At 47.3% G+C, this 20,399-nt stretch overlaps 4 protein-coding genes across 4 annotated transcripts; all 4 read right to left on the bottom strand.

Annotated features, from left to right (window-relative positions):
• Positions 1-2,314: 2,314 nt before the first annotated feature.
• Positions 2,315-2,806, bottom strand: EPUS_07526 (uncharacterized protein; the record flags this gene model as incomplete). Its single annotated transcript, XM_007803764.1, has 1 exon — positions 2,315-2,806. The coding sequence occupies one exon, from the start codon at positions 2,804-2,806 to the stop codon at positions 2,315-2,317; it is 492 nt and encodes a 163-aa protein (XP_007801955.1).
• Positions 2,807-5,308: 2,502 nt separating this feature from the next.
• Positions 5,309-7,217, bottom strand: EPUS_07527 (kinase; the record flags this gene model as incomplete). The annotated part of the gene is made up of 7 exons (XM_007803765.1): positions 5,309-5,636; positions 5,686-6,519; positions 6,568-6,689; positions 6,755-6,835; positions 6,886-6,932; positions 6,993-7,037; positions 7,100-7,217. The coding sequence occupies 7 exons, from the start codon at positions 7,215-7,217 to the stop codon at positions 5,309-5,311; spliced, it is 1,575 nt and encodes a 524-aa protein (XP_007801956.1).
• A 1,491-nt stretch (positions 7,218-8,708) lies between these two features.
• Positions 8,709-12,833, bottom strand: EPUS_07528 (uncharacterized protein; the record flags this gene model as incomplete). The annotated part of the gene is made up of 4 exons (XM_007803766.1): positions 8,709-8,857; positions 8,916-10,091; positions 10,756-12,695; positions 12,763-12,833. The coding sequence occupies 4 exons, from the start codon at positions 12,831-12,833 to the stop codon at positions 8,709-8,711; spliced, it is 3,336 nt and encodes a 1,111-aa protein (XP_007801957.1).
• A 1,354-nt stretch (positions 12,834-14,187) lies between these two features.
• On the bottom strand, positions 14,188-15,333 carry EPUS_07529 (uncharacterized protein; the record flags this gene model as incomplete). The annotated part of the gene is made up of 2 exons (XM_007803767.1): positions 14,188-14,531; positions 14,586-15,333. The coding sequence occupies 2 exons, from the start codon at positions 15,331-15,333 to the stop codon at positions 14,188-14,190; spliced, it is 1,092 nt and encodes a 363-aa protein (XP_007801958.1).
• Positions 15,334-20,399: the final 5,066 nt, after the last annotated feature.

Raw genomic sequence — 20,399 nt, forward strand, 5'->3', positions numbered from 1 at the left:
AGGATATAAGAATCTGATATAAATTAGAAACTCTATCTTTAATAAGATATTTTAATGCAAATTATACTAGTAATAAAGTAGATCAAAAGTCTATAATTAGTAGCGTCTTTATTCTTGCAAAAGGAGTAATATTATAGCTAAGCCAAAAGTAACAATTTATAGCTATATTAATAACAGAGGCTAAGTATATTAGTATATTAACTTATTTAAAATAAGCAATCTGGCTTGCTTAATTACTCTGGGACATAAGGTTCTTATAATACTTAGGAGAAAGCTAATAGACTACAAACCTCTTAGAAGATAACTAATCTGCTCTAGTGCTTATTAAGAATCCGCATATATATAATCGATCAAAGCATATTGATATTATATATTATTATGTTAGGGACCTTGTACAACACAATAAGATCAAGATCAATTACATCCCAACAGACAAGATAATAGCTGACAGACTGACTAAGCCCCTTACTGGACCACTGTTTGACAACCATGTGTCTCTACTTGCAAAGCTTAGTGCAAGAAGTGCACGGTTATTGCAAGCTGTTCGCATGCCAGAGACTGAATTCGTAGATGACTTCGAGATGTATTATACAACCTTGAAAGGACTCGGTGCCATTTCTCTATTTGATCTACTCAATCTACACTCGCCAACCAATGTGTATTGATCTGAACAGCATTTGCACTGCACCATCATGCTCCCATAACTCCCAACCAAAAATGAAATCAAGGCAATAATGTTTGATCATGAAGGCCTCGCCTTTCCATGAGCTTCGAACTTCCTATTCCAAGATTCCATGTCTGCCGGTCTCTCGTAGATCCTCCTTCCCAGGAATTTGAGAGCCTCATCAATGATGATGACGGGTGCCGATATTGAGCAAAGGCGGCTTGCCATTCCGTCCAGTTGGGAGACACGATGCCGACGAGACTTTGAAGGAAAGGCGTGTATAAGATGGCAAAGTGCAAAGATGAGTTTCATCCTCCTCCAGAGTAGCATACTAAGTTAGTGAGGAGCGATTCCGAGGACTTGCATTGGAAATGTGCGCTTTCTCGGCTGAGATGGCGAATCCATCATCTCGTTACCCAGATGCCAGAATTCGAGCGTATCCTCCTGTGCCAACAGTTTTGTTGGATGCTGCAGTCTGCAGTGCGCTGACTGTGTAGTCTGTTGTCAGACGCTATTTCTACGCGTTACCCCAGCGTTTTGCCTGCTTTCGATTGGTCAATTTCTGCCGCTATTTCGCTGCTAATTTCGCTGCAATCTGTACTTCGGCGCGCCGTGCGCCTTTTTTGAGAGAGAACAGAGCCATTTCTTCTACCTGTTTGACATCTGCATAAGTACTGTGCATTGCGAAACTCTTGCCAAAAAATTTGGTGGTTCTGCAGAACTGCTGGCGCCGTGCTCTCGAACACAAAGAGTCCTTACAAGTCTTCTACGCATTGAGATTAGATAAACTCTGTACTAAAGTGATGCTGAGCTTCATCAGATTCTTCTGATATAGATGAATAGTAATATAGATTCTAATTGACAGAGTTGAGTCTTTATGTATTAAATTTACTTTCCTGCTGAGAGAATGTCATATAATCAAAATCAATATTAAAAGATTCAAACGAAGCTCAGCATCATTTTAGCATAGAGTTTATCTAATGAGTCTATTCGTTGAGTCCCTATCAGCCATTTCTGTTTAACAACGCGGCGCTCACAATTCTCAATACCTCTTTTTTGCGCCTTTAGGGTCCGTCATCGCAGCAGTACCTGCGCCCGAGGTAAGGTTCGTTCGTTGATTGGGCCGAGGCCCGCTGGCGTTCACTTCTCCGTTTTTATCAAAACAAGAATTCTTCGACGGCCCACTATCTGTCGGACATCAACCGCCCCAATGATGACAGGCTCCGGAAGTATTGGGTTCGTAGATCTCGACTCAATACGATGCAAAGCCACAACGGAATGAGAAGGCTGCTACTTTTACGTACGGAATTGAGAGTACCATTAACCTGCATCTGCTGCCTGTTGTGAATGAAGAGAGGTAGGTTATAGTTAAGGCTGAGTATGAGCGCAGGTAGGTTGTTGCCTTCAAGGAGCTGGTGGTCGCCATCGCTACCCGGACGGAAAAAGGCTGGACGACAGGATTCAAGTGTCAAGCGAGCAGAACGACCTCGGCCCAGACGAGAAGTTGTCTCCAGTCCTTGTTCGGATGTTCCTTGCTCGAAGGAGAAGAGGGAATAGCCCGTGGTTGCCACAGATTTTCGGGACGGACATCACATAGACTCGAAGCAAGAGACGCAGCGCAAATTTTTCTGGACGGAATCAAATGCCAGGTCAAAACCTTGACAATTGCTCGAAAATATGAGCAGCAGACAACGTTTGCGGGCCGGCCGAATGACTACCGGGTGGTAAGAGCCTCACAGGCTCTCCAGCTGGAGGGGACACTCGTTGAGAGAGCTTTGGCTGTGGCTTTGGGAAGGGCTGCAACTTCTGCTGAGACGAAGGTAAAATGCCAGGAGTTTGCTGGGGCGAGGACTGCAAAGGCTGTCCAGCGCCAGCAGCACCAGCAGCACCAGTACCAGCAGCACCAGCACCAGCAGCACCAGTACCAGCAGCACCAGCAGCACCAGCACCAGCAGCACCAGCACCAGCACCAGCAGCACCAGCACCAGCAGCACCAGCAGCACCAGCAGAAGAAGGAACTCTTGAAGAGGATTGCGGTGGCTGTCCAGATGAAGCAGAGGATTGCGATAGTTGTGCAGATGAAGGAGGCTTGCGTTGAGGAAGATCGCTTCCGATCTGCTTCTTGCTGCTGCCACAGCCCATATCGGCTCGTACAAAACTAACGAAGCACAAGAACAGAGGATATAGTAGTACTGTGTGAATGTAATATGTCTTGCTCTAAAGGTGTATATATCGGTAGTGATTAAGAAGGTAGGATTGAATTGGGCAATTCGAGGTAGGATGCCCTGGTTCTTACCAGGGTTATAGGTATGGTGTGAATCGTTGTTTACAAAACGGAAACCGAAACATACACTAAGTCTCACAGCCAACTATCTCCCGGCGATGCACGAAAGCCAGAGCCACTTGAGTACGGATGCTCTACAGGCCTTGTAGTATTGTTGAGGAGCGGTGGCCATAGAAATCGGTAATGAAACTTCTATCACTGGAGAACCTTGGTCGTACGCATCTCGGCTGCCACAACATCTGGCACAGCGTCTGTATCAAGCTGATAAAATGAATACTATGGGCGATGGTCCAGTGATTGAGGCACGGAAAATAGGCTGCCCAGTGGCAAAGTAGATGCCATCCTCGACACTTGCTGCTTTCGTGCAAGACACGCTGCAGGAGTGTATCCAGTATCTGAGTTCGGAATCAAATCCGGGCCACAATAAGGAGGAGGTGGTAGGAAAATCGATAGGTTGGTTAGGTCTGTGCCCACTACCCAGCCATTTCACCCCTGAAACTCTGAACTAGCCTCAAAACAAGAATTGTTCGGCCAGTGTTCGTATGCAACCCTACCCAAGAACACTGCATCAACTGTGCCGTATCAGATTCACCAATTGTTACAACCAGCCGAACGCACTTCTGGATCGAGCAACAATATCGGACAAGTATTCGGACGGGCCAATAATGTTTTGAGTAGACTTTCTAGGACAGAGAGGGAAACTGTTCTCGATTCGCAACATGCACCCACAGCATTCCTTATCATACAAAGGTTGCGGTTGCTGCTCTGGCATGATAATCTCTTATTTATCAGCAAGTCGACTTCGAATTGGATGCTGATCTATTTGACTACAAATGTCAGTAGAACGGGAAAAGGCTAATAGCATCCCATTTCTCAGTACGTTTACAAGTTCATCTCTAGCTGAACAAAGTACTGTAAATTGACCATATCTTCACGGGTAAAAGCCACAGAACAAGCAGCAGGTTGGCGACGAAAAGCGTTACATGATCTTGGTGGAGTTTTTGATCTATTCACATTTGTCAGCATCGTTATGGCTATTGAGAGACAAATACCTGCAAGGGAGATCGCAGCAGATCTCGGTGTCTCCGAGCTCAATATTCCTGCAATGCATGGAAAAGCTGATCCACGCCGGTTATCCGGGATCATTTCAACAACCACAAAGTCCGTCTGATATCGCATTTACTAAGGGACTTCTGAAAAGAAGCAGCCAGGGCTTTGTGGGTCCCAAAGATCACCCACGCCTTCGCGCTCTTTACGAAGCCATCAAGGCAGTACGAAGCCCGCAAAGCCCGTGCGTCTTGTGCAGCCTCCTCATTTATCAGACATCAGTCGTTAGAAGAATCATAGAGTTTATTTTAATATACTTATCCAAGAAAGCATCTCAAATCAAACATAATCAGAGCCAGAACCAGACAGAAAAACAATTGCTCTCCAGGCACCAATGAAGACTGGCATCGAACACAATCTATCAAGCCCCAAGCTATGACAGCATCTCCTGACTGTACAAGTAAATACTAGCACACGATTGTTTATTGCACCGGGCGTCATGATCTCCAATCGATATATATATAACGATCCGAACCTGGGCCACAACAACGTCAATTTTCGCAAGAACTCTTATTAATTTACCTAAACCGCCACTCACAGGATACTATCAACCTTTCATCCTCTCGAACTCATCTATCGCGAAGAACGCGACTCGAATGAAATCTAGGACTTTCCACACATCATTCAGACCCAAAGGGAAGAAACGAAACGAACTAGGGGGGAGAGAGTAGATAAAAGACATGTTGAGATATATCCTCATACTAGAATGCCCCCTTTTACAGTAGAATGCCTACACGGACAGCGGTGGTGGTCATGTCGACATGACAGACTTGGGAGCCCAGTTCTCCACAGGTAATGTCAAATCTTCTTAATTTCACGTTATACTCCGCAGCAGCAGGAAAGAATTCCAATTAGGATGGGCAAAACCTTTGAACGCAAAGGAAATCTTTGGCTAAGGCTTGGCCGGGTCGATCACTTGCAATACCCGGATTGCTTCGAAGTCTAGGAGACTACTAATCTTTGTGGGACGGAGGAACTCATTCTTATCTATCAGTACTCTGTCCTTAGGAACATGTAATTGTCATCGCTAAGCCCATTCAATTCGTTCCTTTTTTCGGTCTATAGAGTCCGATACCGGAGAGACAAGTGCGTAGCCATGCGAACAGGGCTTTTCAAACAGTCATGAGCAGATTCTCTCATGGAGACAAGCTTCATCATTGGAAAGACATTCGAATTGGTGATGGGACAGGAGACGACCATGTGAACTTCCCTGAGCTGGTCGGTGTATGGAAAATCTCTCCTACCGATGATTGTCATTCCTTAAGTCCCAGGTCTTCCTCAGCAGGCACAACACGTATTGTGTTCGTGTGACCCATGCCACCCCTCCAGCCCTGGACGCAGACAATGCCATCGCCTTTCTTCACTATACCAAGCTTGGTGGCCTGTGCAATGCCCCATTTCAAACGCCTATCAACATCTTGTTGCCAATCAGCCTTGTCGAAATCTGGTTTAGGTTCTGGGAAGCAGAATGGATAAACCCCACGGTAAAGATGGGCATATCGAGAGGCACGCTCATTCCGGGTAACCATGATGATCGGGCAGACGGGTCGATATTTAGACAGGATGCGAGCAGAGGTACCGCTACCGTGGTACGTTAGCCAGATGATTAGAGGGTATTCGAATTACAAACCTTGTAGTCAGCACCAAGATAGCACCAGCAGTCAGCTCCATACTAGCACTGACGGCAGACATGGCGACAGATTCGACGGTATCGCATGGTCGCGGACAGACTCCACGAAGCTCAGTGAACAGATTCGCATAAGGTATGGCAACCTCGGCCAACAAACAAGTGTCGTGCATCATCTTGACAGCTTCCTTGGGATAGCTACCCTTTGCAGTCTCGCCCGACAACATGACACAGTCGGCACCGTCGAGAACAGCATTGGCGACATCGGAGACTTCAGCACGGGTAGGACGAGGGTTGTTGGTCATGGATTCGAGCATCTGCGTGGCACAGATAACGGGCTTGCCGGCCATGTTGCATTTGGCAATCATCATCTTCTGAGCGATGAAGACCTTGGCTGCCGGAATCTCGATACCCAGATCACCACGAGCAACCATCACACCATCAGTCTCTTTCAAGATCTCGTCGAAATTGTTGACACCTTGTTGATTCTCGATCTTAGCAATGATCTGGATCTCCTTTCCTTCTTGACCAAAGACTTTGCGAATTTCTTTAATGTCCTCGGCTCGTCGAATGAATGAGGCAAACACCATGTCCACTTCGTTCTTCACACCAAATTCGAGATCAGCAAGGTCTTTCTTGGACAGGGCTGGTAGATCAACATCTGTGCCTGGAAGATTGACACCTTTCTTCGAGGAGATTTGGCCGTTGTTCAGAGCTTTGACTCGAAGAGTCTGGTCGTCTACCACTTTGAGGACTTCAAAAGATTGGATGCCGTCGTCAACATAGATGAGCTTCCCTTCGCCAATGACTTTTGTGATGTTCTTGTAATCAACATAGCTTTAGAGCGTTAGCTTCGCCAGCTTAAAGGCTTGGTAGCATACGCACAGGTTCTTGTCGTCGCTGGCAGTAGCATACTTGTCATCGGTCGTGATGTTGAGCTCAAGACCAGCTTGAATCGGAATATCGGTATCTCCGGGTGTGTTGCCAGTGCGGATCTCAGGTCCTTTCTACAATCCTAATCAGTGCCTGCAAAGCCCTAATACTGCTCGTTTGAAGATAAATCATGTCTCACAGTATCAAGGGCAATAGCCAAAGGGCGTCCTGGTTGTTGCTTCGTAGACTCACGGGCGTTGTCGATGACGGATTGGTGGTACTTCATACATATCAGCTCATCATCGAGTTCCCCAGGAAGCTCAGGCTAACCTCGTAAGAGCCATGAGAGAAGTTCATGCGGACAACATTGAGGCCAGCTATTAGAGAAGATCCACGTCAAGCCTTGCCATAGAACTCATGTATGAAGCTCAATATACCAGTTCTGAGCATCGAAATCTTCTCCGCTGAATTTGTCTTCGGCCCTGTTGCGTGGTTTAAGTTGGCCACAGTACGATAGCTGGAGGTTCAGGTGCCATGTACATACCAATTGTACCAATGATAGAGGTACGGCGGTAATTCTTCTCAGGCTGAAAATCAACATTCAAGCTCGCTGTCCATTCCAGCTTCGTCTGGTTGGCAAGATGCTCCAGGGCGTTCGCCATGATGAAGGGGTATGATGTGGTAGTAGGGAGAACGGTTGCGATTCAATCCTTGAGAAAGTGAAGAGCTAGAAGATGAAATGGTAGGGTGCAGGTAGGTCAAGGTAGTAGTAGTGTTTAATTCTGGAACTGCAGGTCAATGGAAACGGACTGCAGACACTTCCGAGGACAACATTACTATACGTCTTGAGGGTAAAGCTGTTGTTGACGTGATAGTGTTGTCTGCAAAAGAAATCCCTTTCCAGGGATTAAAGCTCGTGGAAGCTACCGCTAGCAAGTGCTGTGGTACAGGCACTTTCTTTCCTGGATAGCGGAGAGGTATGCGTTGGATGTTGAGCACGGAGAAGCGACGTTAGCCTCAGGGCGGAGCTGTTGATAGGCGGGTCGCCTTCTTTGGTGGAACGGTGGGGCCCGAAAAGGCTGGTGCTTGGAGCAGCAGGAGCGGTTGGCTAATTATCCTCGGATTTTCCTGCACCTTTGAAAGAGTGACCGAAGGGTTGGTACGGGGCTAGTAAGGAGTAAAGCTTCACCTGTCCGCATCAATGTTCTTGCGGAACAAAGACTGGATTACCCGGGCTTGGTGTTCATAAGGCAAGGCTAAGCGGGATACTATAGCCCTAGCTAGCCCCGACAAGCCGAGATGGTGCACATGGGGCTGCTCAGCGCAGGCGACATCACCGTACTGCAGCCTATGAGTATTCTAAACAGCCAGTCTTGCTCAAAATCATCTCTATAAGGCTTGTACGGTGTTGCAGTCATGGTTGTACGTACATCTTCCTCTGGGATCCATGCTGCCATCGCTCTCTTCCGGAGCATTTCCTTCACCCGCGTTCGAATGGCTAACAAAAGTTACCTGGGTTACAGCTTGGTCGACTCACCCACTACGCCTTCGATGCAATCTTAGTATCGGCATTCCTCGCTGGTGTGAAACGGAGTACAGGCCTGACGTGCGCTATCCATTCCTCCAACTCCAACCTCAGTATTCTGGTTGGAGGCATCACTAACTAACGCGTAGTCCCAGATTCAACTCGGACAAAATATCAGATAGCAAAGAGCTCAAGAACTGGGTGGATAAATATCTTGGGATGGGAGAGTGGGTGATGGATCAGAGTGTGGCGGTCATGGGGAGTAGTTCCTGGTTCGAAAGGAAGAGATGAGAAAGGCTATGCTTGTTGGGAGCTGGATTTGCACACATGGGAAGACCAGCATACGAACGGCGCAATGGAGCAGGAGTTATACATGAAACCTCTGGGTTGGCCCTCGCCTGGCATCTGCATTGAGAGAACAACAGCTGTCAAAGGGGATATTTGTCTAGCTATGAACACTTTGAATCTCAGCCTACAGTCCTTTCCGAGGTTGCCATCAGTAAACACGTCTCTGCTCTAATTGGTAGGTTGTCCCTCAGGGACCTGCAGCTATTCATATTGTCGCTGATCGTTTCGCATTCACCTGCCATGATCGGACCGCACACACTTTGACCCAATCATTGGGTTGTTAGGCTGGTTCCCTTGCCGTGCGTCCGCTGGAGCTGATCAAGCTGTCAATGTTAACCCTCTCGTAGAATGAGATGTGTCCTAACGGCACCCAGTATTGCGCCAGTCTGTCGTGTGAGATCATGATCAGTTGAGAAGGAACAAACTCATCTATATGAACAAATCAGCATTAGATTCAAGAAAAAGGCTCGACAAAGTAGTGACAAACCATCCTGGAAACCTCTTGCAGCTATATGCGCTCGACTCTTTACAACCCTTGCTCCCCGGAAAGGCTCTTCTTCAGCTACCCGAATGAAGCCAGCCGAGCCAATGTCATTCGCAATCCAGGTGTATTCTCCTCGAGGCACATTCACATCACCCGTCAGCTTGATTGCTTCAATCCTACCTTTGAAACTGGAACATTCCTGTACACGATCTTCGCCGTGGGGCGTGTTTGCCATGATGATTCTCGTGTCAGGCTCGTCTTCTGGCAAATCAGAATTCCACCTACTCCATGCTCGATTTCGTGTTGTGTATGCTTCACCTTGCACGGTCTCTCTCTGCGTGACCAGCAGGAACTCGCATCCATGCCCAGCATAATCTCCTACCCAGATTCCTTGATAGGGCTTTTCCTTCGTAGGTGTGTATAAGTCGGGGTCTAATGTGCTCCAAGTCGAAACCTCCTCGCCCATCCTGACACGAAATGCAGACCCTCCCACAGAAAATTGCATCCACGTTCGTAGCCTGAACGTCTTGGTACTGATCTCCTCGTATTTCTGTGGTTTGTGTCCCCATCCATGGAAGTTGTCCTGTGAGGCACTCCGAACTCTCTCATGCGTGGGAATCAATTTTGGTGGCCACATCTCCATACTTGGATCCTGAAGCTGTTTTGGTAGCGCACGACTCAAGAAGAAGGTCGAGAAAACACTGTCATGCGCATCACTTCCAACTTTCATGTGTATTTCTCCTTCCCACCACCCCTGACGCCTCAACTGCCTTGCAGGATCGATGTGCTCAAGCTTGATGACAGGACGATCATGGTGAAGAGTCACTATAGGGTCGAATGAATGAATGATAACCTCCGAGTCGAATGACCAATGTTGAAATGCGCTTTCCCCCCTGCTTCCTAGTAGCCTGTACCCTTCTATGGAACCTCTCCTTGGGTCATACTTGACCAGTACAAGCTTCCCTGTATGAGCGTTGTCCGAGAACCATACTCTATGTTTCGGTAAGAACCAATAAGGATGGTGCGCGATGTACAGCGATCGAAACGATGGTGATGGATATGGACTGTCTGGGAAATTGGGTAGGCATTCGCGGATCAGGTTTGCCCACAGAAGCTCGCTTTCGGCATGCTTACGAAGCAGTCGGCAGGTCCTGATCAAGGAGACGAGGGCCGGACATTCTAGGTGAGTCAGAACTTGGTGAAGGATCTCAGGCGGCAGAAGAGTTAGGTTAGAAACCTCTGCTTGTTGGGCATTAGGCCCAGCGTTGTGATTCGTGGGACTGTGCTCTGGTGCTTCAATAAGCGACGGCTTCATTTTCGTAACTTCTCAACTACCATTATTCATTTTTTGAATGTTATGATCCAGTATGGTTATTTTCGCCCGAATGGTCGGATGAGTTGACGAATTCTGGCAATGACGTTCTGGATCTCCACATTCCGAATCACAGGTGAAGACGACTCAGCACACCACAATAGATAATACGTAGTACATTCAAAATCTATGCTAGAGACTACAATTTCTTGTTGATAAGATTTTCCTATATATTTTCTATCCTCCCTAATCGGAGAATTAAAGCGGCGCCTGAAGCCGGCGAAGAGATGCACACCAAGTTCTTCATGGCGACCGTCGTATTGACTTGAAATTTCAGCCTCTCCCATGCCAGTAGCCTCCATAAGCTGATGCCAGTAGCCTCCATAAGCTGACGCCAATAGCGCCGTGCATAGTTTCAAACTTTTCAGGGTCAGTTCCAGTGCATTCAGAATGCGGTATCATGGCGAATCACGCAAAGAGTCTGCTTCTTTAGAGCTATGACCAGTACCAAAGTATGAATTATACTTGTACCAAGGATCACGCCAGAATAAAACGGGGCTGTGAACTCAAGGATTGCGGCGATTAACAATGGATACACAACAACAGGGTTGACGGCTCGTTCTCCACAGGCGCTTAACAGCGAGATCATTTTTGCCAAAAGCGCCAACACTCGAGCACCGTACCAAAAAGTGGAGGACTTGAGGAACGCTGGTGAGGCTGGAAGTTGATGGCTTCTAGCCGGCGGAGGAAGTAGTAGTGGGACCCGCTCGGAAGCGGCAACGTCCCAAGAGCCGTGACGCGACGGCGCAGGAAACTCATGGCTAGATTCTTGGGTAGGAGAGGAGACCCTTACAAGCTGCTGACGAGGACTTCTGGCTCTATTGGATGTATCATTATGCTCGGGTCCGGTTGGAAGAGTTGCTGGCCGTGATAGCTGACGAAGTCGCGACGGAGATCGTTGGGCTATAGATGTGGATTGAGCTGTACGGTGAGTAGAAAGGCGAGTGCTAGCGGATTCCCGCCTGGGACTATCAATCAGTGTAATGCGATCCGACTGAGTAAGCTCGTCTGAGGAAGAAGACGCCGGATCGATTGGTGACGAGAAATCTGAGAGCCCAACTCCAGTTCGGATGGCATGATCGACTTCTCCAGCACTGGGACGATGCTGCGGCTTGATTGCAAGTAGTCTTCGCATAAAGACATACAGTTTCTCGGGCAGTTCAGGTCGTTTGTGCGCTTGTTCGTCGAGACCCTCCCAATGAAGTATTTCGGCCCTCAGGTCGTCGAGATCTTCGTTCTCTTCATTAAGAACATCGGCGTTGCGGTAGGGTAGGGTAGCAAAGCATAGAAAATAGAGTATCATGCCAAGAGAGAAGATATCAGACTTGACTGTAAAGTTCTGATAAGGACCACCTGGAGACTCCCTGCGTAGGACTTCAGGGGCGCAGTAGGAGATGGTGCCAGTCGAACCGGTGGATTTCCGGATCGCTGTTGTTGATTGGACCTCACCAAAGTCGCTGACGAGAACTCTTAATTCTCCCTCCATTTGGTGCAGAAGGCAATTACTAGGCTTGAGATCCCGATGAATGTAGCCACTTGCATGTAGAAAGCGTAAACCGGATGTAATGTCTTTGAAAAAGGAATAAATCTCATCCAAAGAAAGCTTTCTCCGCTTGTCTACATCATCGGGCCTCTCAGTCCCACCTTTCGACCTTCGTCGAATACGATTCTTCAGCTCTGCAGTGGTTATAGATGGTTTAGCTGGCCCACAGACGTAGTTGTGAAGGTCACCACCATTGCAGTACTGTTGGAGGATGAAAGCGCATGGCACGCTTGGGCCAAATTTGCTAAGTTGCACATCCTCAAGCCAGACATGGCGGTAAGACACCAAGTTTTGATGAGAAAGATTTTGTAGCGTCTGCACTTCTGTTAAAATCTTTTTGAGCCATTCATGATCGTCTCCCACGGGAACACGTTTGCAAGCGAAGTGTCCAAGCCGAACACCATCTAGAACATGTGCAACAAGTAATACCACACCTTTTCCACCACGGCCAAGCACTTTCTCCTCCACAAAGAACTTTTTAAAGTAGTCTTGGCTAAATGCCGACGACGAAATACCATGAGCTTCAGTGGGTGCTGGCGAGCTTCCCACAAACTCGGCGCCGGAGGGCAGATCTGATCGGGCACTGCTCGGTGAAGTCAAGGACTGCAAGAAGCGTCTCCGAGGTGATGTAGAAGGTGACGACTTGGGGCTCCCATTCAATGTGTGGCTGAGCATGCGAAAGTACTGGGGATCGATTACATCTGGACTGGATATCGCTGCAACATCTTCTTCGTCCGTAGAGTGCGCTGGCCATGGTTGATGGCAAGTTGGGCAATTGGCATGTTCAAGTTCTACGTCACGTTCTGTGTTCAGTGTTGCCATCTCCCTCGAGGCATGATCGTAAACCACAACAGATGTGTCCTTGCGACTGGTAAGGTCAGCAGTAAGTCTCCATGTCCTCAAGAACTATCAAAACAAGATTTGGAAGACCTTACAGCACGACTTGGCGATTGGCGTTGCCAAAGGGTATGAGCGAGGTATCGCCATTAAACCCATCGCTTGCCATGATATGAAAGGCGATGGCGAGAGTCGTCTCTCATCAGCTCCGTTGCAAGCTCGATGAACCAAAAGGAGCGTTTAGGATCATGCATAGAATCAGATCATGCTGTACTTCTTATATGGTGCCATTTCCATTACATACGGCTGACGGAGGTCACATCAGGGTCATCATCCCACCAGGCAGATTCCTAGTATTCTGGTCGTCCGCGGCAAAGCCTTCTGATTTGTACTGCCAGGACAACCAAGTGGAAAGGTAATATTGCAGGGAGGTGTTTTACACCTGACACACATAGCTGCTTCCAACATGCTCTTTCATTGGTGATCTCTGGTTGGAGGAAGTCCAAAACTGAAACCGCCGAGGAACCGGCTTGGCAATCTGAGCGGCGAAATTGTGCGAGCGATATTTACTACTATTAAAGCCCATATTAATCGTCCACGTCCTCTTTAGACATATCGTACGAAATTTTGTACTCAAGTATCTACACATCTTCTTCTCCTTTGCGACACTGTCAAAACTGGGTATTGGTGGACAAGTTACGGCACCAATCGAACAATCAAGAATGGATCTATGAGTCGTAGAGATATTTACCGCCAACATATTCAAATCATCGCCGAATGGCACAACTTCATATTAATACCTCGCCCGTATATACACCAAATTCTCCTTCGCTTGCCTTGTGGCTTAAATGCCCATGCAGGATCTGAGTATGGTTGTATGACGCCACCGAGACATTGTTTCTGCTCTGAATCCTGTCGACCCAGAAGAGGTGCTGCATAAGCGCGAGGTAATAGCCAACACTGGAAATATACTGAGTGCTGCAAAAAAAAAAGCCCGGTAGTCACGGTTTTCACGCCACTCAGGTTCTGGGCAAACTGAACATAGCCAGAATAGTTATGGTGTAGGACGATGTCATACAAGGCGCCAGGTGGTGATAGGCCTGCTCGGGGTTTCCACCCATAAGATGAGTAGCCTGTCCATCTGACTGCTGCTGCGGTAAGTAGCCAATGACAGACATTTGAAACGTAGTCAGTCGTGGAAGAGCAGTAGAACCACATGGCTGGCATAGAGGTTGACTTCCAAGGTTCCGACTCTCAGCACACCATCCTTGCACTCAATCGCAAAGAAAACTGTCTGGCGCAAAGAAGTGGACGGAGGGATGAATCACTCTGTGCTGAGCATAGCAAATCCTTGCTAGCCACTTGAAAGACGTTACCCGAGCGAATCAAGCCGGCACTCTTCCTAAAGTAGCACTGTCAACCCTATGAATATAGAACACAATGTTTGCCCAGAATTATGCCTGACGTCAACGAAAATTCTCCGTATGCATAAGGATGCCTCGTTTGTGAACTGCCAAATCGGCTTATTTGCCGTCCTTCTTTGCTCTCGTATAAGGCATCGTCTCTTGGCTGGAGAAAGAGAATGGACTTTTCGCTACATCGGGCGTGCGTGGACTCAGTGCTTTAGCGAAAAGCTCATCGCCTTCGTCTGTTTCTTGTAGGCTTGACATAAAGTTGATCGAAGGGATGGATGCCATGGATTGCTGACGTTTGACATAGTCAGGTGGCGCCTGGGAAGAGATCTTCTTCTGTGCTGTCGAACTCGGTACATTTGGCGGAGTCCGGCGGAAGGAATTGAACGAGGAGAAAGCGACATCCGATGACTCTGGAGATAAAGGATGTACATCATGGCTGGGAGTATTCACACCTAGACGCGGAATCAGTATAATTGAGATTCGATGCTATACAGGATATACTATACCCTCTGTACGTTGAGCCAAATCTTTTTCACTGGTCCCAATACTTAGGCCCTTAAGTTTCTCACTCAACCTCCTTCCGCCCGGACTCTTTGGGCTAGTCAAACCAGGGCTCATTGGACCGCCAGGATATTTTGGAAGCGAGGAGATGTCCAGAGCCGGCACCTTCGATATAACGCCAAAATTGGTTTCTATCCATTCTTTTTCGGAAAGTGCCATTTCGAGGGCAATGCCTTCCAGATTGAAATCTTGCTCACGTCTAATCTCCTTGTCCAAGACTTGGAGCCGTTTCTTGGCCCATATGGTATGCAGTACGCCCTTCCGGCCGCTAGTTCTTGCCGTAACACCAAGTTCGGGAGGAAAGATGGCTGGTAAAGGATTGATCCTCAGATGCTGGGGCTTGTTCACCGAGGAAGCTGATTTCGGTGGTGGTTGGTAGGTGAGTGTCACATATGGTGGAATCTTGGTTCCTGGAGGAAGCAGGAAGTAGAACCGTCTGACGTTGTCGGCTGTACGCTCGTCGGCTGGCAGGACGGTTGTCTTCCCTGACCACGACACCTGCCAGAGACCCTCTGCGCCTCTGGCCTCATTGTAGTCCTCCCACTCGACCATTAACACCTTGGTACCATCATTACTCTTCCCTGGCTCGAATTCAAAGCGTGCGAGGGCCGAAATAGAGTCCAGAGTATCTGGCGATCGTGGCGTTGCGGGGGCCGATTCGGTGTCGCCATCTGCAACAAATGTTTGAGACATTTAAGCGAGTTTTAAAGTTGGTGGCTTTGTTTCAATTGCTGGAGTTCCTTTTATGTTATCCACGCTGATATCCAACTCTTCTTATCCCTCAAATCCCTCCTCTCGAGCTGAGAAATATCCTCTGCGGTGCGCAATTGAGATTTGGAGTCGCTGCAGGGCGGGCCGCAAGGTACCAAGAACGCGCGGCCAAAAATAGATTTCTCTGGTTGCATTTTGCATGGATGACGACAATCGGACGCTACGTCAAAAATCACGATAATTCCGGTACGTAAGCACGGACTTTCAAGAACACGGGCTGCAGCTCAGGTGAAGGTGCAACCCATGAATTTCGTAAAGATTCTTGAGAGAAGAAATATCTCAGAAGTCTATTGTGTGATAAGTTGAACGAGGCTAGTCATGTAACGTACCCAGTTGAAATGTGCACCACACCCCCATGTGCACCAGCAATTGCTTGGCGTTCTGGGCTCAGAGCGTATTTCTATCAATTGAACCTTGCTGGTGCCGTTGGGAGAAAGAAATGGTATAAATAAGAATTATGCAAGCAAACATTGCTTGATTCTGGTCGTTCAGCCCATGGCTGTGTTGATTTTAGTGAATATTCGCGGAACAGCGGGAGCTGAAATCAATGGTCTTGAAGATTTTGATAGGCATGGAGATACCAGTCCTAGTTAAAAGTGATGCACATGGGGTGTGATGCACATGTCAGTTGAGTATGTTAATGGAGTGATTGAGGTTTTTGTTGAGATCAAGCTCTCGATTCTCAAGTACAATGGCTCCCCATTCTTTGAAATATTACTTGGTAATATATTCCTTAATTTCCGTAAAGTGAGTAAAAGCGTTCTTAAGTCTTCAGGACAGTGTATATACAATATATACTATTGACAACTCGATCCCCCAATATCCGATTGCCGGGTAATATCGATCGGTAGAGCGCAAGATCCTTACCAAAGAAAAAATCTTAAGGCTGATGTCAACCTGCCTCCCAGAGTGTGTAGAAAACAAGCTGTATTATTAAGGCGCTGTATGCGTAGAAATACGCACAAAATAAGCTATACGGTACAGCGAAGTTTGCTCTGTAACTGCACTACTAGTAAGTTAGGAACTGGCCAAGTAAACGCAGACAAATAGTAGGGATTCGACGTAGCAAAAACTACGCTCATACAGCTTACAGCTAAGGATTTGGCCTTCTCATTTAACTAAGTTTTTCAGGCCATTTAACTCTCTTTATTACGGAAAGGTGCGCAAGACCTTGGCTTCGGCCTTCAATTGAATTGAATGAAATTGCTGCCATGAAAACCTAACACAAGTTCCTTTGTAAACCTTGAAGAAGCCAATGAGATTTTACCACCATGAGAAACTGATTCATCATCTGGTTCTAGAGAATTCACGTTTTCGATGTTTAGGGTTGCTTGGAATAAAAGTGGTGTCACGATTCTAACTACTTGTGAAGGCTGCCAGCAAAAATTACATTTCTCCAGGACCACGCAGCGGATTGGTTTTGGATTGGCTGTAGCTTGACTTAAAGAATACTTTGGGACATTGGGGTCAATAGGTTATTGATAGAACATAAGGACAGCCAATCTAATATTCCTACCCCAGGCATACGTGGGTAAGTCCGAATAAGATAGAATTCGCCGTATGCGTACTGCCAAATCCTCTTAGCAGCACGTGACCTTAGCATCACATACTTCAAGTTGCGCACCTTAGTACATTAACCTACTCCTCCTTCTTAGATAGAATTTGCAGAATAGATAGAATTCAGTTCATCCACCTCACTACATGTACTTAGGAGGCGGCTTGCCTTTCCAGCCAAGCATCATTAACCTTATATCGACACCTGATCCAATCACCCCGGTAGACGGGTGGTACTGCTGAACAAGGGACGTGTGGAATGGGGGAGGGAAACGTTATAACGTGAGTTGTGAAAATTGTCGTTGTTACGATATAGTACTGCTGGATCAAAACAAGAGAGTGTTATTAGCTCATGTAAATGGTTATTGAATGATTAATGAGCGCATAGAACCACTACAATCCACGAGAAAAATCCACCAAAGAAGTGCCGCAAACATTGTCAAGATAGCGCTCCTCAATGCTCGTATCAAAGATTTTCCTTGGCAAACTTCCTTCCTCCCCGCTGATGATACCCTATTGTCTGTATCGCTCTGTTGGGTTGGTTGGCTGGGATACGAGGTTGAAGTGTTTTCCATGCTTATTTGAGGACGACGTTGACGTTGCCAAGACAGAATTGAATACTCTAGTTATATGTTTAGGCAAATATCAGAGACACTGTTGAGGGGAAGAACTTACGTTTTGTGCGTTGCAGCAGACAACGGTAGTTGAGCACTGAGACCCGCCAGCTATCATAGTAGGTCAGCATATATCAAAGTGTACAGGTGGCTATGCCAATGAGGACGCTCGAAGAGTTTGACGAGAAGAAGCCGCTGGGGGAAACGAAAGGACTAACTCATGGAATAGCAGCTGGTGTATTGTCCCGAGCCGTCCGAGTTGCAGCAATAAGGGGTAACATTGTTGCCACATGCATTGCTCTGGCTAACGAAAGTTGGCAGCGGCTTGGCTGGCTTGGTGGGCTTTGTTAGAGTGGCGTCTGCATCAGCGGCAGGAGCAGCAAACGCTGTGCCAGCGAAGACGGCGGCAAGGGCAAGGAACTTGGTGAAATGCATCTTTGGTTGGTGATGAGGCTAGAGTCTCGGTAAAGGATTGATGTGCTTGGAACTTGTTTATTAGAGCGAAAGATGGAGTGAATGTCTGTTGAGAAATTGAGAAGACAGAGGGAAGACTCGAACACTTTATATGGCTTTGGTCTGCGGCCATTCCGATTTCGACGCATCCCTTGAGGCTGCCCTGGACGCCTTTGACTGCTGCATGATTTTCCGTTGCTTCTCCTATTTCTGAAGTCTGGACAAATGGGGAAAGGAGGAGAAAGCCATCCGAACGGTTCTCGACGCCCCTTGAGGCCTAATACTCAAATAGGACGTGCACTAGTTGCCAACATAGCAAGGTCTTAGCTGAATATTATTAGATCTTGAACTCCTCAAAGGCCTTGCGAGCCGAGACCCTGATTGACGATATTGCATGGACGGTAGCCTCATGAAGAGGAGCACGGCGCTATGAATAATCCATCTGCACCCAACAGCCCATCAAGATACGAAAGGTGGCCAAAGTACTGAGTGGCTACAACGTGTGGTCTGCAGCCAGCCATCCAGTACCATATGTGCCTCACACCACACATAAACGATGATCAGGAAGATGTGGAGATCCGAGCCACGATTAGGAACACACTTCTGAGATTACACAACGGACGGGCTGCATGTTCACAGATGCAGGATGATCAGATACCTTGGAGAGTTATATTTCAAGGCCAGCATCGAACACACGTCCGCCAGAATGCAGCCAAGGTCATGGAGGATGGGCCAGAGGACGAGAGCCGCCTTGACAAGAATTCACAATCCAGGTTCTTGTTGAGTAAACACATGGTGACATGGTTAAGCGAAATTTGTGCAATACGAAGGCCTCGACAATTCTTAAGACATTGGGTCGGATCGGCTCATCGATCCGCTAGGGAGATGCTGCAAGAGTAAGGATAGCAACAAAATGCAGCATAGCTTAAGGCGTGTATAAGAACAACGTAGGCTGTGTACAGATACGATGCTCAATAGTGTTTGACCATCATTGTATCCTTGGTCAACCTTCGCAGCCGCAGAGCGGCAGAGTACCTCTAAGGTCGTATTTTGACTTTGTGGGGAGGATCGTCACAGAAGCTCGTGTTCTCTGAGACATCTCCTCAGTGAGGATGCAAAATGATACATGAAAGGTAAGGTTCGAACACCAGATGTCCTTGGACTCTTGGATTGGGAGGCCGTAAGGAACATACGTAATAGGTTCAATATGGCTGTTGATGGGTACCTCATCTGGCTAGAAATTATGCAGATCGTTTGAAATTGTAGAACGATGCAATCTTCCATGCAATAATTGCTTTGCAGAAACGGCATTTGGCGAAATACCATGCCCACCCTGGATGACACTCAGGCGTCTCCACCAGTCGTTCCGCGCGGGGCACCAAACAGGTATCCATCATTCAATCTTTCCACTTGTAGAACCAAGAATCCGGTTTAGCAGATCGTGGAGATGTAAGGAACAGCTTAAACTTTCTCTTCGGAAGCAGAAGTATTCCTAGCACGTATTAAGAACAATCAGTTATGATACGCCGCCACCGCATGATCCAGAATCTTCTTTTGTTACTCGTAATATCCACCAAAGATGGCCTGATACCATACAGCTAGATCATTATGAGCTTAGGGATCTCGATCAGTAAGTGATTTGATGCCCAGATACTAGTGCTGTGCTAACTAAGGATACTTTCCGCCCGGTACTGGCCGTAGTACTACGGTAGGGGGCAGAAGTATTCATAGCTCAGTGCTACTGCCGCTACAGGCCGAATTTCTGTACCCCCCTGGTCAAAATATCTTACAAACGTGTTTTTTACACACACACACCCTGTCAGTATCCCAGCCGCTATTTTGCAACAATTTTGCTCATCCTGCAAATTCTGCTCATTCTACTCCGTACGCGTTCTACTAATTCTGCATGAATACTAATAAGCTTGATGATAAGACGGCAGCTGTTGTTGCTTCATAGGATGCTGTATCTTCTGACTATCTTAAGAAGCTGCTTCAGTTGATGCAGGCGAGATGGCAAGCAATTATAGATGTCAATAGAAAGTAAAAACTTGATATTGTAGCGCTAGTCCAATTTAGGCCATTTCGTAGGCATCTATACTTAATGCTGCGTAGTACGTTTTGTACAGATACTAACGTTTTCAGCAAGGGGGGGTACAAAAATTCGGCCTGTAGCGTGGTAGTAACAGCTGGTTCTGATACAGCGCCACATTGATGTTTTAGAAGCTTTTTGGACCATGTTCAAAACTGTTGGTGGCAGCAATCCCACATAACCTCTTAAGGCTTAGCAGAGTCGTTTGTTGTCAGTCCTACTAGCGCCGAGCTATGGGAACTTCTGCCCGGTACCGTAGTAGTAAATTTCCCGCCCTC

This window comes from Endocarpon pusillum (assembly GCF_000464535.1).
Source record: "Endocarpon pusillum Z07020 unplaced genomic scaffold scaffold2726, whole genome shotgun sequence".
In the NCBI taxonomy this organism is placed as follows: domain Eukaryota; kingdom Fungi; phylum Ascomycota; class Eurotiomycetes; order Verrucariales; family Verrucariaceae; genus Endocarpon; species Endocarpon pusillum.